Source organism: Macrobrachium nipponense, chromosome 42, assembly GCF_015104395.2.
Source record: "Macrobrachium nipponense isolate FS-2020 chromosome 42, ASM1510439v2, whole genome shotgun sequence".
Taxonomy (NCBI): domain Eukaryota; kingdom Metazoa; phylum Arthropoda; class Malacostraca; order Decapoda; family Palaemonidae; genus Macrobrachium; species Macrobrachium nipponense.
In genome coordinates this window covers 36,008,595-36,026,734 of record NC_061103.1, presented here as the reverse complement: position 1 = coordinate 36,026,734, position 18,140 = coordinate 36,008,595, and the positions used below count along the sequence as shown (strand labels likewise).

Here is an 18,140-nt window from a genome sequence, read left to right as displayed (position 1 = left end):
CAAATTTTCTAAGACAGTTTGTATTTTTCATAGCTACAAACCTGAGGTCTTAACAATAGGATAATTTCTAGCGCCCAGCTGGATCTGTTTAAAAAACAGATGAAAGCAAGGAATCTTGTGATATCTGGCAACACATGCGTAGATCAGGTGAAGAAGGTCAAAGACCATTCACCTACCCCAACGTGTCAGTCTTTCCCAACTCAGGATGTCGTAACACAGAGGGGCAGCTAGAGGCTGCCAGTATAATGTTAAGACCTCAGGTTTGTAGCTATGAAAATACAAATTGTCTTGGAAAATTTGTAATTTGTTCATATGCGAACAAACCTTCGGTCTTAACAATAGGATAGACTCATACTTGGAGGGAAGTACAAGACATCCTAAACTGGCTGGGGCCCTACCCACCAGTCCAGCTTCCAGAAGAAATGACTTCTGGAGAAGGACTGAAGCCCATTGAGAAGCTAGATAAATTGATATCTAACCACTCAGACCCTGAGTGATGTACAATGATATATGGGAGAACCATTGTATAGGGAACCAAAGAGAAACTTTTGACTGTCCAATAGCAAACCAATACACCAGGTTTTGTACTACTCTCAACTCCTCCTTGCCAAGGAGTGGAGCATATGCTACAAAATAGAGGGATTGATATTTGTATATTAAGCGACCACACTATCAGCATGACTACCTTACTCACCTTATCAGACCAGTCCAGCGAATGACGTGTCTATTCCTTAACCCGCCTGAAGGAAGAAGGAAAGGTACAAGAGAAAGGAGACCAGCCAAATCACTCATTCTCTCATCCACACAATCATCTTAGGTAAGATACAAAAGTACCCTGTTAAGGGCAACTATGAGTTACTCAACCTATTTGGCAACCACCACAGGACCCAGGGAAAAAGTGTCTGCAGATCTGTGGGCAACATCCGTAAGATAGAAAGAGGTGAACGTGGATTGGCATAACCAAGTACCAGTGCTCAGCACTCTATGTACAGCCAAGTTCTTTTTGAAAGCCAGAGAAGGACCAATACCACTAACGTCATGCTCTCTAGCCTGCACGGACGTGGTGGTGGAATCATCAAGAGCCAAGTATGCCTGTCTGATGGCTTCCTGATCCAAAAAGAAATAGTATTCTTAGGCACCTCTTTCTTCGTACAGCCTGTCCTAACAAAAAGTCTGCGGCAGCCTGGTCTAAGGTGCCGAATCCTATTAAGATAGCAACGCAGGGCCCGGACAGGGCAAAACAAAAGGTCTTGAGCATCACTACTCACAGTCGCTCAGTGACGGAGTAGAAAATGAAGTGAACCTGTTATCGTGCACAAAGGGATTTTAGGTCTTGGCCACAAATTCCGGGACAAATTTGAAGGACACCGACCCCCAACCCCTGGTGTGCTTCACATCATAGCTCAGACCGTGGAGCTCTCCTACCTTCTTGGAAGATGCCAAGGCCAGAAGGAAAACTGTCTTGAGGGTCAAGGTCCTGTCAGATGAGGGACGCAAGGGCTCATATAGACTCTAGTGAAGCTCTTGAGAACCAAGGAAACATCCCATGTCAGAGGCTTGAGCTCTCTAGGAGAACTTGACTGCTCAAACCCCTTAACTAGCAAGGAAAGTTCCCAGGAAGAGTAGATGTCGATACCTTTAAGGCGTAACACCAAACTCAGGGCCGCCCTGTAGCCTCAAATGGCAGAAACGGATGAACGTTTCTCATCTGTGAGGTAGGTTAAAAAGTCTGCTATTCGCTGAATAGAGGTTGTGAGTGGAGAAAAACCCTGTTTACGACACCATTTACAATAGATCGTCCATTTGCCTTGGTTCTTCGCGGAGGTTGACTTTCTGAGACTGCTGGACATATGCCCTGCTGTTTTCGAAAAAAGCCTCTCGCCCGGAGGAGATACTTGATAGCCTCCAACTTTGAAGAGATAGGGATTCTACTGACTTGGTGGAACCTTTCTGCATGGGGCTTACACAGATGTCGTCAAGGGGAAATCTCCCTCGGAACCTCCGATAACGACGATAGCAGATCTGGGAACCATTCCGCCTGAGGCCACAGAGGGGCTACCAAAGTCATCCTGAGACCCTGTGAACTCATTAGCCTGTTCAGAACTGGACGGATCAAACAGAACGGAGGGAAGGGATACACCTGTAGGTTGTCCCAGGGATATTGGAACGCATCCTCTGCTAATGGTAAAGGATCTGGGACCACTGAACTGAATATATCCAGCTTCCTGTTGAAGCGAGTTGCAAAAAGGTCCAGCATGGGTTTCCCCCAAACCTGGAAAAGCTTGTCTGCTACCACTTGATGAAGGGACCACTCTGTGCCTAGGATCTGATCGGACGACTGAGTTTGTCTGCGACCACATTCCGTTTGCCTGGGATATACCTGGCTGAGAGCTCTACCAAATTGCTGACCGCCCACTGGTGAACCTCGGCGGTCAAGGCGTGAAGTTGACGAGAAACTAGGCCTCCCTGTTTGTCCACATAGGCTACCACCGTGGTGTTGTCCGACATGAGAATGACAGAATGACCTTCTACCTTCTCCCGAAACTCCTGCAGACCCAGGAAGGCGGTCTTCAACTCCAAGACGTTGATATGTTGCTGCTTGTCCTCCAAACTCCAAACGCCTGAAGTGATGAGGCCGCCTAAATGAGTCCCCCAACCTCCGAGGGAGGCGTCTGAGAACAGAAGGAATTCCGGTGGAAGAGAACGCAGACAGACACCCTTCGAAAGCTTCTGGTTGTCCAACCACCAACGAAGGTCTTGTCTCACTTCCAGAGACAGAGGAACCTTCAACGGGTGAGTCCCCCGCCGTAGACCAGAATTCTCCCAGTCTCCATTGCAGAGACCGAAGATGAAGACGCCCATGAGGGACCAGCTTCTCCAGGGAAGACAACACTCCCAGAAGAACCTGCCACTGATGAGCTGACTGATGTGGTTCCAACAGGAAGTCGCGCGCCACCACCCGCAACTTCTCCAATCTCTGATCCAACGAGAAAACTTTTGCCGCTGTCGTATCAATGACCATGCCCAGGTAGAGAATCCTTTGACTGGGCACGAGGTTTGACTTTTCCTGGTTGACTACAATGCCCAGTTTCAGACAGAACCGAAGTAGACGATCCCTGTCCTGCAGCAGCTTTTCCCTGGAAACTGCCAAGACCAACCAATCGTCAAGGTACCTCAGCAAACAGATCCCCTGAGCATGGACCCAACTTGACACGAGAGAGAAGACCCTTGTGAACACTAGAGGGGATGTTGTCAGCCCGAAGCATAGGACTTTGAACTTGATGACCTTCTCCCCAAAAGAGAAGTGAAGGAACTTCCTGGACGTCGGATGAACAGGGATTTGGAAGTATGCGTCCCTTAAGTCTATCGACAGCATGAAATTCCCTTCCCTCACGGCTGCCAACACCGAACGAGGGGTCTCCATCTTGAACTGTGTCTTCCTGATGAAGTGATTCAAGGTGGATAAGTCGATCACAGGCCTCCATCCACCCGACGCCTTGGGCACCAAGATGTGACTGTAAAACCCTGGAGACGGACGCTCCACTTCTCTCCTCTATCGCATCCTTGTCCAGCATCTTCTGCACTTCCTCCCGAAGAGCCAAGAACTTCAGAGAATCTGGAGGATATGCCTTCCTGAGCTGCGGTTTGTCCGACAGAGGAGGAGAGAAGTCGAATGGCAGTAGGTACCCCACCCGAAGGACATCTACCACCCACTTCTCCGCCCCATAACTCTGCCACATGGCCCAATGGCCCGCCAGGCAACCCCTCCACCCGTGGTGCAGGAGAGGGAGAGGCGCCTAACCTACCTCTGCCCTTTGGCCCCTTCTTGGCTTAAAGGAACGAGAGTGAAAGGGACGTTGATCCTCTGACCTAGGCTGAGTCGAACGTGAAAGCCCTGCCAAACTCAAATTCCTCGATGGCCTACCAGGCGACTATCTTCTTGACTGCTGCTGGACAGGGGGAGGAGAAAGAGCCGGACGTCTCCGAGGACGAGAGACTGACTTAGACATGGCCTGGTGCACCAGTCTGTCTATGGTGTCAGCCCGACGCCGGTCTATTGCATTCTCAAGTTCAGTCTGAGGAAACAAATATTGGGACTCCAACAGATCTCCATTCCTCAATGCCAGCAAGGACTCCGTGTCAATGCCAGCAAGGACTCCGTGTCTGTTCTAATCAGCAGAAGATTAGCCCATAAATTAACACTGAGGTAAGCCATATACGAAAACGCCTTGCCTCCAGACTGCAACAGACTGGCAAGCGAGGATGCACTCGCCAACCCTTCAGGGGACCTGTCAGAAGCTATCTTGGCAATGACCACAGACCAGAAGTCCAGCCAAGAAACCGTCTGCAACATGGAGGCTCCCGTAGATTCCAGTGCTGAGGCATCCTGCGGAGACAAGGACAGAGCCACCGACCTCACCTGGTCCAAAGTCAATCCCGGCTTCAGGCGAATGACGTCTGGGTTAAGATGGCGCGACATAAAAAATACAGAGTTTGTAGCATAGTACTTCCTGTGCCTTGTGAGAGAGCGAAACGAACCGTCCTGGTTCGAAACAGAGGCGTTAACCATATGCAAGACTGACTGGACGTGCCCCGACAAGGGAAGTTGAATAGATGACTTGGGATCCTGCGTAGCTGCCCACAAAGCCTTCCAAATAAGAAGGAGTGTAAGACGACCGAGCCTGATTCCTACTTTCCAAATTGTTGAACCCACGAATGAGATCAACTACTTCCGAAAAGGAAGACAAAACCTCTTGCATGTCTCCCTCCTCCTGCTCCGGTAACGGAGATCGACGACGAGAAGGATGTGTAGGCTCCTCTAAGGCACCTTCCCCATTAAAATTAATGGAAGGATCAGCAGCCAAACAGCCCGAAGCATCAACTAACCTGTCTGGGCTGGGTCCACGCGTCTGCTCCCGAGACGAACCCACTATAACACTAGGAACATCACTACATTCTCCTCCAACAGAAGACTCATTAACATGTCCGTGAATGGTCACGGGCGTGGCAGACTTACGAACGTGAGTTGGAGAGGAATCCCGAACACTCGAGATCGAAGGAGAATCCTCCAGAATCGAACTCTTGGAAGCACCAGTGAGAGGGGCAGGTAAATACTCCTGCTGCACCAACTTTGCGCTCACCATCTTCAACCTCTTGACAGGAGCCTTGAGATCCTTACGGCGACGAATAGGCCTTGGAGAAGAAGGAGCACTTGCATCATGTGCATGGACGGGAGGTTGCAATACGCTCGCCATGTGCATGGACGGGGGAAGTTGCAATACGCTCGCAATGTGCATGGACGGGGAAGGTTGCAACACGCCCGCGATTCGATGCAGAGGACGAAGCAGCCGCTGCAGATTGCACAAGGGAAGATACACAAACACTAACACTCTCCGAAACACCAACACTTAAGAACATGTTCGCATTGTTCCTTCCTCGTAGGCAAAGTAAGAGCAAAGTCCTTAGCCTTCCAACGCTTGATACACCAACATAGCGTATAGGGGGAAGAGGGAGAGGAAGACAGCACTGGTTTTTTATGAGAGCTCTTCGCAGGAGGCGGGGACAAAGCAACGCGTTTCCTTCCAATCCTCCCAACCGACAAGGCAGCCAACTTATCATCCAAAACAGAGTCCAATCTCTGATGCACTGCCTGGCATATAACCTCAGACTGATCTGCAAGAGAAGGCTCCGATGACATGGAAGGGAGATGTAGCGAACGGGGCGGCAGAGATGACGACACGACTGAGAGGCAGTGCAGAGGAAACGACTGGGAGTGACGTCATCGATGGAGTGATGTCACAAGTGGTGATGACGTCACAGCTTCCCCTCAGTGTGAAGGGAAATCAGACGCCACTGGCGGAGGAATACACAACGACGGATCCCGTGACGTCATCAACGGGGTTGATGCCACAGCTTCCTTTCAACTCTTAGAAGTGGCAACAGTCACTAGTGGAGCAATACAAGATGGCTGATCTTGGCTACCTATGAAGACGAGGTTGGGAGGAAGGGGGATGGTCTGGCATGCCTGAGGAGGGGGATAGCAAGCCTCCATAAAGTGCGCTAGCAACCCCTCCAAGGACGGGGTACCCCCTAGCCCAAGCGTCTCCCAAATCGCCACCATCTTAGACGCCTCCAACTCTGGAGTAAATAACAGGAACAACACTACTATGGGGGTTGGATACTGCAGGAGACAAAGCATCGGGAAGAGGTGAAAAACCTTCCCAAGAAGGAAGAGTTGAAACATTCTGATGCTCTCTCTTGCTATAAAACGACTTCCACTGCTTTTTAGGCGATGCCTGGCATTCCGTGCAAGGATTCGTTATGGTTCAAAAATTAGAATGGCACCTGCTACATGTGATGTGGGGATTGGTCGCCACTGAAGCCAAAATATGAGAACACAGAAAACCTGGAATTCCGGGGCACAAACGTTGACGAGGCCGAGAAGGAGCAGAAGCAGCCATAATAATAGCAAACGCGCTAAACACAAGCGAAACTGGCAATGAACCAGGTTAAAGGCCAAGAGAGGTTAACCACTACACTCGCCCAGGCGGTTATGAAAAGACTTGACGCAAACAGTTGGCATAGGTGAATGGTCACTTCACCCGATCTACGCATGTGTTGCCAGATATCACAAGATTCCTTGCTTTCATCTGTTTTTTAACCGGATCCAGCTAGGCGCTAGAAATTATCCTATTGTTAAGACTGAAGGTTTGTTCACATATGAACAACTAATTTAGTTGGTATATTCAGATGAGATCTTCTCTCTCCAACCAGTTAAAGTTACCATGTTCAGTAAAAACACTTTTGTTACTTTTACTTCTCGTTACATTTTCTGAGTAATTCAGGATATTTTAGAAATAGATTTTGTATTTAAGAGCTCAAGAAGTCTTTATTAGATTAATCTTGGATTCCTAGGAACTGTGATTATCCAGAATTGCCTAGATTTTCAATATCCTAATTGTTTTTGGTCCTTTTGTACCCACAGGCGATGTTTTGTGGCTGACATGCATCATTATTCCCATCCTCTCTGTATCTTTGGTGGCAGCTCCAACAAATCCGTGCGTCATGAATCAGGCCACGGGGAAGAATGTGGTCGTGCTGAATAAGCAGGTTTGTGATCCTTATCTCGTCTTGGTGTGACTAGTAATTCTATGCCCACTTAGATAAGGCAGTATGTATAGTATTTGATGATGGGTTTGTATAAACAAAATTTTTTAATAAGTTTTTTGTGAATTTTGTCCTTGTACGCATTCTAATGTAAATTTGTTGAATGGTTGAATTCAGTAATTACCAGAGTAGTCTTATGCCAAATGGTTAACAGTCTGTTTCCTTACTCTGTTGAGACTGCAGCATGCACCATTCTTCCATATGAAAATGTATGTCAGAGAGTAACCTATAAGTTAACCCTGACATAATGTATAAAACCAGTTTATTTTGAGTTTTCTCCTTTATTTTAATCTTCTGATTGTAGTAGAATATGAAAGTACACGTTACCAACTCATACACTCACATTCTTACAGATATTTCAGTACGTGTTCCTTTATTACATCTGCAAATTCGTCCCGTCTGTGGTGGTTGTATTGCTTTGTGGGGGAATCACCCTAGCTAGATTCTGCTTAAACATCATCGCTCAGCAGCAGAACTCGACGTGTTATTACATATACCCAGATGTGGTAGTTCCTAATGTTGCTAATGGCAGGTGAGAAGATTCTGATGTTCATTGTGTATTACCTGAACACTGAGAATTCTTTGCCATACTTAAATGTTTCAATTATGTACTTTGATATGATTGATATGTGAAGTAATATTCTCGTGACTTTCCAGTACAAAGACCCTTGTAATTCATTTTTTTTCATTGTACAACTGGAATAATTTGGATATTTTTATGATACTGAAATGCTTGTTACTTTGTTGTGTTGTATTACGGGAATAATTTGGGAAGTTTACCATACTTAAATGATTCTGTTAGTTATGTGAAATGAATAATTAGAATTCTGGTGACTTTCCAGTACAAAGACAGAGGAGCATTATACCTGGAAAGGATGGGGTGACCAGCATAATCATTCCCTCAGTGCCGTTCAGAACGGAGTGGCATTTTTACTAGTCTTATACTTTTGTAAGTGTTTTGTGCTTTTAATTTGTTCCGATACGTATACAAACCCTCGGTCCTTTAACAATAGGAAGGTACTTAGCGGCAGCTGAACTGGTCGTAAGCTTCGAACAAGGGGGTTCGGTAGGTAACTACTTGTCCGGCAGTTGGCGGTCAGTCTGACTGCAAGGAGAGGAGCCACTTTGCTTTCGGCCGTGTTGGTGGTTAGACATGTTGCTTCGCCTCTCTGCCCGCCTCTCGTCGTATGCTTTGTTTACTTCACTGCGTGAAGGCTTTTCTCTTTTCCTCTTACTGTGTGTGTTTGTGCAAGGCTAGACGCAAGTACGTGTCTGTTTTGTATACTTAATAGAGTGAATTTTGTGATTTGCAATGGTTTCTCAAGAGCCGGAGAGACCCCCGCGTCCCCCCATCATCCGCAGATTGTGCCCTGGTGTGGAGGGCTGTAAGTGTGGGGCCTTCCGGTCCTCTGTAAAGGTTGATCCTCACGAACTTTGTACTCGGTGTCGAGGGCGAGAATGCTCTCGCACTGAGCCATGTGATTTATGTGTTGTTTGGTTGGAAGAGCAGTGGGGGCGCTGTGGGGCGAGGAAGAAGTCGCATAAGCTGGCCATGGAGACATTGGAGGGTTCTCCCGTAACTCCTTTGGTTACGGACACGTCTTCTTCTTTTCTCCCTCCATCGCAGCTCCCTCGTATGGCTCCTTCCCCTTTGGGGGGGGGGTTTATCTCGCTCCTTCTCCTCTCTCGATCAGTCGAGCATGGAGGATGGGGCTAGGTACCCCGATGTCCAGTTGTATTCGGGATTGTCTGTTCGCTCGGGGTGGGATCTGTCCCCACCCAGGCAAGGAGAGACCCCCCCCCCCCCCCCCTCTTACTAGCCCATTTCCTTCCTCAGACTTGCTTGCCACGGAGGACGATCTCGGCCGGGCCTGGTACTCGCTGGGGCTCCAGGGGACGCCGAGTGTGTAGGGGCTGCTGAGTCATCTAGCGAGAGGGACCATGCCAGTAACTCACGGCCCGACCACCACGACAACTGCGATTGTGTCCACGCCTGGCTACGCTGCTCCGCCTCACCTGGTGTACACCCAGCACGTAGCCATGTTTACCCCGACTGCTGCTGTGCAGGCGCCGCTGCCGGAGGTGAAGAGGTTTGCCTTGTCGCCGCCGCCTGGGTTTGCCGCTCTTGCTCCAGCCCCTGACTTCCGGTGTCCCAAGAGCTCTCCCCTGGACCTGCCTCCAGTACAGAGGATGCCGCTGCTTCCTGCCCTACCTCCTGTTCCTGACCTGCCTGCCGCTCCATTTCCAGTGCCAGTTCCTGCCGCCGTTGTTCCTGCCCGTGGTGTTGCTGCTCCCACCCCAGGTCCTTTCGGACAGGTGCAGTCGGGCCCTGTTGCTTCGGCAACTGCCCCGGCTCCGTCCTGGATGGAAGACCTGATGGTAGTCCTGAGGAAGGTGTCGTCATCGTCTTCATCGTCGTCTTCGTTGTCTGCTGCCGCTTCCCCTTCATCTTCTAAGGCCCCACAGCTGAAGAAGAAGGAGGTTGCCTCCTCCCCCCCCTAAGAAGGCTCGCTCTGAGACTTCTAAGGGTCCGTTCCACTCCGGTGGGACTGTTGGGGCTTCCGCTGGTCCTCCTGTTCCTTCAGGAACGGGGGCCATCTCTCCTTCTGCAAGGAAGAAGAAGACGGGGACCGCAGGAGCGCCGGCTAACACCGGTACCTCCTCACCTGGCACCAGAGGTTCTGCCTCGGCTCCGGGTACCGTCTCGGCCTCTCGCTCGTGAGAGGTACCGAGTGTACGGTCACCTGCGGGTGACTGTGCAGCCAAGACCCAGGCATCCGAGTCCGCTCGACACCAGGATCCAGGCACGGAGCGGAAGACTGGCGGGAGTCGTCCAGGCGACTCCCACCAGACCGGCGATCGCTCTTGCAGTGATCCGCCGGTACTCAGGGTTGACGCGACGGTCCCAGACCGGTCGCGGGCTGAGGCAAGGAAGCGGTCGCCTGTACCAGCCTCGGCTGGTCTAAGTGGCGTGACGCGCCGTGAGGACAGGTCTCGCTCCCACCGCGACAGCGGACTCTGCCGGTCCCCTGACCGCCGCTCCTACCGGGACCGGGCGTAGAGGGTGACCAGCAGCAGCTCTCCTGACGCTGGGGACCATCGCCACTGTTCTCGGTCCAGCTGCTCTCCCCGTGAGAACCGCTCGACCAGGCCTGCAGCTCGATCACCATTGCCTGCAGCCCCCCCAGCACACCGTTTCTGCCGGTTGGTGAGGGGGGAGCGTCAGGTCTACCTCTCCTATCCCTTCAACTTCCTCGGGCTACACCGGGAAGAGCGAGGCGACCAGGAGTGATCGCGATCCCGCCACAATGCCCTATGAACCTGGCACGGTCCTAGGACCAACCAGATTGTACGCGCAAGTGGCAGGAGGAGACCATGAGGGATTTGTTGTGGTTTCTCCTCTGGAAGGAGGAGGGTCTCGGGAGGCGTTCTCCTGAGATCCAGAGGTTGTTCATCGAGGTTTTTGTGCTGATCCGTCAGCACAACGACCTTGGGAAAGGATCGCCGCTCCCACCCTCCGAGCCTACATCGGGTTTGGAGTCGTTCTGGAGACCCAAAAAGGAACCCAGGACGACAGTGGGTCTGCCGTGATCAGCCTTGGCCAACAGTGTGCTTAGCCAAGTGGACGCTCTCATCTCTGGACAGGAGGGTTCGCTTCGGTCTGGCAAGCCGACCAAGCTCCTTCCCCCACCTCTACCGTGAAAGAGGCGCTTCTACGTGCCTTCGGAGGACCCTCTGCCGCTCAAACAGGTTAACCCGGAATTAGCTAGGCTAACTCCGGGGGTGTGTCTGCAGCAGTTCCTGTCAGAGAACCTCTGGTTCTCGCAGCAAGAGGCACTTGCCTTGGAATCTGCTGTTATGGCAGCATTCCAAGCAGTCTCATGGCTAGACCTGTGGTCCCTCTCAGTGTCTAAAGCCGCGGCCTACTCGGGAAACATCACTCCTGAAGAGGACCCGGCTTTCGTGAGACTGTGCCAGTCTGGAGGTAGGGCCATCTCCTACCTGGTCCACCAGATGGCTAACCTGTGGGCCAACTTGGTTCTGAGGCGTAGGGACGCTGTCCTCACCCGAGTGACCAGGGCGGCTGGGTGAGAGGCGGCCTTGGGTCTTCGAAACGGACCGGTGCGGCGTTCCTCCTCTCTCTTCCCCAGAGAGATGGTGGACACTGCGGTGGAACAGCAGCACACTGACGAGAGTGACCGTTTAGTCCACCAGGCAGTCTTGAAGGTGGTTGGGCAACCTCGAACGACTGCGGCTAAGCCCAAGAGTTTAGCTAGCGCTTCTTCTGCGGCTAAGATGATTGCCTCGTCGAAGCCGAGAGGAAAGACTCTGCCTTCGACTTCTTCGGTAAGGAGTGACCGTAACCAGCCCTCCTCCCAGGCCGCCTCCTCTCGAGGAGGAACTGGGAAGAAGTCGAAGAGAGGAGGGAAACGCTAGGGACGGCATTCCCCCTCACCTGCCAGAAGTGGGGGGTGCCTGGCGAGCCATTGGGCAACATGGCAGTGCTTCGGAGCAGAGACCTGGATAGTGAATGTCCTTCGGGAGGGATATTTACTACCCTTCGAGTCTCGGTCACCCCTCACCTCCAACCCGGTCCATCAGTAGACGTATGTTCCTGGTTCGGCCAAAGACGTGGTGCTTCGGCAGGAAGTAGAAGCCATGCTGAGCAAACGTGCTGTGGAGATTGTGTGGGATCAGTCACCGGGCTTCTACAGTCGACTTTTCCTGGTGGAAAAGTCCTTGGGGGGGCTGGCGCCCAGTGATAGATCTCTCTCCCTTGAACCGATTCGTTTGCCAGACTCGGTTCACGATGAAAACGGCACGGTCAGTGCTCGATTCCATCAGGGAGAACGACTTCATGCTTTCTGTGGATCTGAAGGACGCATATTTCCAGATACCCATCCATCAATCCTCCAGGAAGTACCTCCGCTTCATCCTAGATGGGACGGTGTACCAATTCAGGGCACTTTGTTTCGGTCTCTCAACTGCCCCACAGGTGTTCACACGAGTGTTCACGCTGGTGTCGGCTTCGGCCCACTCGGTAGGGATACGTCTTCTGAGGTATTTCGACAATTGGTTGGTCCTGGCGAGCTCCCGCTCACAGTTGCTACAGGACAGGGATTGACGACTCGAATTCTGCCGCGATCTGGGGATCATAGTGAATTACGAGAAGTCAGATCTCGAGACCAAGCCGAGGATGAAGTACCTGGGCATGCTGATCAACATGGTAGCAGGGCGAGTCTTCCCCACAGATTCTCGGATCAGTAGGTTCAGGGAGACAGCAGTATGGTTCCTGTCCCTACAGGAGCAGCCAGCTCAGCAGTGGCAAGTCGTGATCGGTTACCTGTCATCTCTCGAGAAGCTAGTCCCTCACGGGCGTCTTCACGTGCGGTCTCTTCAGTGGAGACCAAAGGAGTGTTGGTCACAGGCAAGAGGCCCACCTTTCTTCCCCGTGTCCCTCACGGAGGAGGTGAGGCAGGACCTAGCCTGGTGGCTGGGCGACGGGAACCTCGTAAGAGGAGTGCCTCTTCGCACTCTCCCCCCCCCCCCCCCGACGCATCGACCGAGGAGTTGCAGGCTGCGGGTGTGTGAAACCATCACGACAGGCACCTTCACATCAACGTCCTGGAGCTCAAGGCAGCATTCCTCACTCTCCAAGAGTTCCAAGATCGTCTGTCGGACACTCAGTGGTGTTGATGAGCGACAACACCATGGTAGTGGCGTACATCAACAAACGGGGGCCTAGTGTCCCGCCTGTTGCATCAGTTGACGTTGCAGGTGCACGAGTGGGCTGTGGCACACTCAGTAGAGCTGTCAGCCCGCTACATTCCAGGCAAGAGGAATGTCGTAGCCGACAAGCTCAGCTGTCGGGATCAGGTGATAGGAACTGAGGGCCCCTTCACCCAGACGTGGTGGAAAGGCTCTTCAACCTGTGGGGCGTCCAGTCATAGATCTGTTCGCCACCCGGCACAACAGAAAACTCCAGGTTTGTTCATGAAACTTACCTGTCAGATATATATATAGCTGTATTTTCTGAAGTCCGACAGAATTTAAAAAACTTCCGACACACGCAGTGGTCGGCCAGGTGGTTAGTACCCATTCCCGCCGCTGGGAGACGGGTATCAGGAACCATTCCCATTTTCTATTCATAATTTTTCTGTCGCCGGTGCTGAAAACACCTGTTTTCAGTACCTCCGTCTTAGGATTTTGGAAACTTCATTGCCGCTAAGTATCCTAATTGTCTTTTGATTTATTTACTTGGATTTGTTGCTAGGCATACGCTATCTTAAATTGATTTGAATTTGATTAATTTTTGCATAAGATATCTGAATCTAGTTAGGCTAGTTTCAGAGGGGGTTGTCTGCAAGATAGGGTGTGGCTACCGAAAGCTTTGGTAGATCCGCACTTGGTATGCACGAGGGGTATGGGTCTTGCTTCTTTGTTGAGATTTGTCATGTAAGGAGTGTGAGACTTTGTCTATTCCGTAAGGAAGACGTATGATTCGTATGTACGCAATTAATCAGTAAACATGTCTAATTCCGTAAGGAAAAATTATGATTCGTATGTACGCAATTAATCAGTAAACATGTCTAATTCCGTAAGGAAAAAGTATGATTCGTATGTACGCAATTAATCAGTAAACAAAAGTCAGGGTAGTGAACCTGCTAACCTTCCTGTAGACTTTATTTTGCCTAACCCTATAGTATGGCCTACGGGTTATGAATATGTCTGCGAGAGGTGATCGCTCTCCTTCATTGTTGTGAAGAGTGCTACTTCTGTTATTGTTACTCCTAACCCTGTAATGTTGCCTTCGGGCCCTAAAACAGTGTCTGTAGAGGTTATTGCCCTTTCTCTTATACTCTTTCGATTCGTAACTTACAATCGAAAGTGCTTGCTTTAGAGAGCAATAGTGAAGTGGCTAAGTGCAGTGACAGTGCCTCTTGTGTAGTGGAGGGTGCGTCAGATCGGCCTTATAACGCCTCTAGGTCTAGACCTCTGTCGGACTCCCAGGACCACAGGGAGAGGGCATGTCGAAAGCCGAAGGAGGGTTACGAGGAACCCCCACCGATCTGGCGTGCCTTCGGCAGTTTCTGATGAAAATCCCCAGACTGCCAAAGTTCATGCACGTGCACGAATCCTTGGATTGCTTCTCGTCCTCCGAGGCGTCCTCCCCGCGCAAGGGTTGGAGCTCTCAGAAGGACTCGCGCCCTCTAAGAAGCTTTAGAGAAGAGGACGCTTCACGTCCTCTCTCTCGTCAGGAGGGAATGTCAGATCCGCCCCATAACGCCTCTAGGCCTGGACCTCTGTCGGACTCCCAGGACCAGGGAGAGGGCATGTCGAAAGCCGAAGGAGGGTTACGGGGAACCCACATCGATCTGACGTCCCTTCGGTAGGACCTGTTGACGCTTCCCAGGCTGCGGAAGATCGTGCACGTGCACGAATCTCGAAGGATTGCTTTTCGTCCTCCGAGGCGTCCTCCCCGTGCAGGGGTTGGAGCTCTCGGAAGGACTCGCGCCCTCTAAATAGAAGCTTTATAGAAGAGGACGCTTCACGTCCCCTCTCTCTCTCGTTATGCATTTCAGTGAGAAGTAAGAAGGCGAACGTCGCCTGACGCCTGATCACGTGTACGTCTTTCCACCGAGAAATATGAAAAAGAAGGCAGTTTCTCTCGCTTGTTTTGACGCCTGTCAGGAGCGTGACGCTTTTCTGCACGCTTCTTTTGACGCTCGGCTTGAACGGGACGCTCGGATGGACGCCAGGCGCGCGCCAGTGGACGCCGAGCGCGCGCCAGGACGCCGAGCATCCTCGCCAATGGACGCCCAGCGCACGCCAGGTTTGTCTCCTGGCTGAACGTTTCTGTTGAACTCTTCAAGCTCTTGTTTAAGATTTGAGCCTCAAGAATGTGAAGTAAGCAGTGCTTCGGAGGAAGCTTAAAGTGAACAGACAACTTCGTCTTCGAAACCCAGCAAGACCTCGGGTTTCGTGAATTCAAGAGGTCTCTGTCAATATTATATTGCTTTTCGCAAAGGTGGTTGGAGTTAAGGAAAGCTCAAGGGAAGATTTCGTTTTCTCTGCCGCAGTCAAGACTTTGCGATAAGGCAGTTACGGGTTATGTAAAGGCTCGACGTCCTGCACGTCGGACTCCCCGCGACGTTCAGTAGGATTCTTGCAAAGGCACTCATCAAAAGGACGCTCTTCAGGAAAGCGCAAGACAGGACTTCCTTTGCCATACTGCCAATAAATTTTAAGCTTTAGCAGGCATTAGTTGTGATACAGGAGAGGAAGCTGGTTGGAGAGTTTCTTCCTCTACCCAGGATAATTTTGCAAGCTTTTTAGCCCATCTGAAAGGGTTTTTCAGATGATAGATTTTGTTAGTTTCTAGTCGGGACTACGCTGCCGAATTGAACATCGTTGTTCTACCTGCCGTAAGCCCTGTCTCTTTAACAGGATTCTTGCCCCGTCCTCGTTTGAGACGGGAATCTGAAAAATATAATGCTCGACTTCCTGGATTACTTTTTGTCAATTCAGTGACTTTCCCCCATTGACAATATACTATCATTTTGTCAAGTAAGTGGGTATCCCCTCATTGACAAAATATCTCTTTGTCCCGTAAATGGGTTAGTTCTCATTGACAAACATCTCATTAACTTGATATTGCGTAAGCGAATAAGCTCTTATTGACAAGGTTCGGAAGAGCTCTCATTCGTCATTCGCAGACTCGTACAAGAAATAGACTTGTAGACTACGTCAATGAACGCTTATGTCCAATAACATAAGAAGCTTGAGCTGTCTGCTTCGATTCTCTAAGTTTTGTTCATGAAACTTGCCTGTCAGATATGTATGTAGCTGTATTTCTGAATTCAGCTATATATATGTCTGCCAGGTAAGTATGAACAAACTTTATTGTGATATAATAAAATATTTTGCCTTGCGTTATTTTACTACTGGTTGGTTCAAGTCATATACGCTTGCTGTAGTTACCTCTTCGGATGGCAACCGAGAGGTCTATTGTCTATTATTTTAAGGACATTTAATCGTTACTCCCTGCAGCCTTCCAGGAGTTTCCGATTTATCTTTTACCGTTGTATGGTAGTGTTCTGACGACACAAACGCATCTATATATTTAGCGTTTTCTGTTTCGCTTAAATATACCAGCTTGAGAGACGACGTTTGTAAGCTGCTGGCTGCTGCTGTCCAGTCCAACCGAGCCAGTAACAGATCGTGCGCGGCCATGCGCGGTAGGTTACGTCTCTCTCTCCTGCGGGATTGACTGACTAACCGTATCTCTGTGCTGGCGGTTACGTCTCTCCTGCGGGATTGACTGACTAACTCTATCTCTGTCCTACAATCACGGACTTTAGCCTAAGATTGAGGGGATTTCTTACGTGAATGAATAAACTTTGCATTCGTTTTGCCTTACTATGTTCAACAGAGTTATCTCTTAATCCTTTCGGTGCTCGTTACCGCACGGTATAGAACTACGAGTCTACCGCTACATTGCACTTTTATATGCTCTCCTGCTTAGGCAAAGCGCAGCCTTATTAGGGAAGTAAGCATACTCGGGGAGGGAATGGATGAGCTTGCTGGGGACCATTTCCTTCCTGAAGAAGTTTGTTTCCCCGAATAGACTGCAATTCAGACCACAGTTTTTTTTCCTACCGGGAAACTGAAATATTCAAGATCTAGGAATGATTCTGAACATCTCTCAGTGCGTCTATCACCTGAGGTGATAGAAAGAAGGTGACGGACATCTGGATAGGGTTTCAGATGTCCTGGATCTTAATCTGGAAGAAGTAAATGCAATTCGGTCGTCCCTCCAGTCCTCGAAACGAGTTTTTGGTCCACAGCTCTCTCATATCTTAAGAAGTATCTTCTCTCGGTCCCTGCTCGAGTTTACGAGAAAGAGCCTATTATAACAACAGGCGGTAGAATGTAACGATCCTCTAGAGGTTCGTTACAGGATTGCAAAAGTCCGTACGAATCATCTCGATCGACGGCAGCAACTTTTGACTTCCGAGTGGAATCTTTCTTTAGAAGTAAGTTGAGAGTTGTGGAGACTTTAGGGACGCCCTTTCATTCTTCTCTTCGATATGTTGAGGACGAAGAGGCTTCTTCTTCTCTGCTCCCTTATTCTCGATCCGGGATCGGTACCATTAAACGCCATCCTATGATATTGAACGGGGATGGATGTTTAGTCTTTTTTCCCCTTTTTCTATCGCTTAGGAAATGTAATAAGAGGATTTATGACGTCACAGGGAGCGACAATGACGCTGATCGCCCCATGTTGGCCTTCAGGATCCTGGATTCACAGAGGTCACATACTTCCTAGTTCACTTTCCAAGGACCTTTTCCGAGAGAGTCGGTCTACTCTAACTCGAAAGGTACCTATAACCTCTCTGAGTCTGACTACGTTCAGACTATCGAGATGTTGACAGGAATAAGATTACCGTCTTCCATTTCCGTCTGAAGAATGGGATAAGCTGGCAGTCACAACCATTAAAGAATACGCAAATATGTTGTTGACGGCCTTTGGGCTCAGAGATTTGCGTCTGTCAAACAACAAAGCCTTCACGATCTTTGAGTTCTGTGGAATCTCGAAACTTGCTCACCATCTACTTTTTGTCTCACCTGTTTTCTCGGAGTCAGACACTCGTGCGAGATCAGGCGACATATAGTAGCCCTGAGTTTCTTGTTGACGAAGTCGGTTGCGTTTATACACCCCCGATGATCATGTAACATGAGACCAGGTTGGACTGTCAGGCATTCTTCCTTCGGGACTGAATCGCCTTTTTGCTCCTCGCTCCTTTCTCCTGGCACCAGAAGCTCGAGTCAGGAGTTGATTCGCTGAAGACGTTGGGTTGCGTTGATACACCCCCCAAGGTTTGCTTAGGTTGAATCGCCCAGGCAGTCCAGACACTCATCCTTCAGCGAAGAATAGTGACTTATGGTCTTCAGGGTACAGCCTTGCTGTC

The 18,140-nt window shown here is 50.1% G+C and overlaps 1 protein-coding gene across 6 annotated transcripts in view; it reads left to right on the top strand.

Moving 5' to 3' along the window:
• The window catches only part of LOC135213109 (transmembrane protein 94-like), a 137,509-nt gene that overhangs the window by 107,909 nt on the left and 11,460 nt on the right, over positions 1–18,140 (top strand). For all 6 annotated transcript variants that reach the window (XM_064246994.1, XM_064246995.1, XM_064246993.1 and 3 more), the window contains 3 exons: positions 6,986–7,110; positions 7,521–7,699; positions 8,010–8,116. In XM_064246994.1, coding sequence (XP_064103064.1) covers positions 6,986–7,110; positions 7,521–7,699; positions 8,010–8,116 — 411 coding nt within the window. The remainder of the gene's footprint in view (positions 1–6,985; positions 7,111–7,520; positions 7,700–8,009; positions 8,117–18,140) is intronic.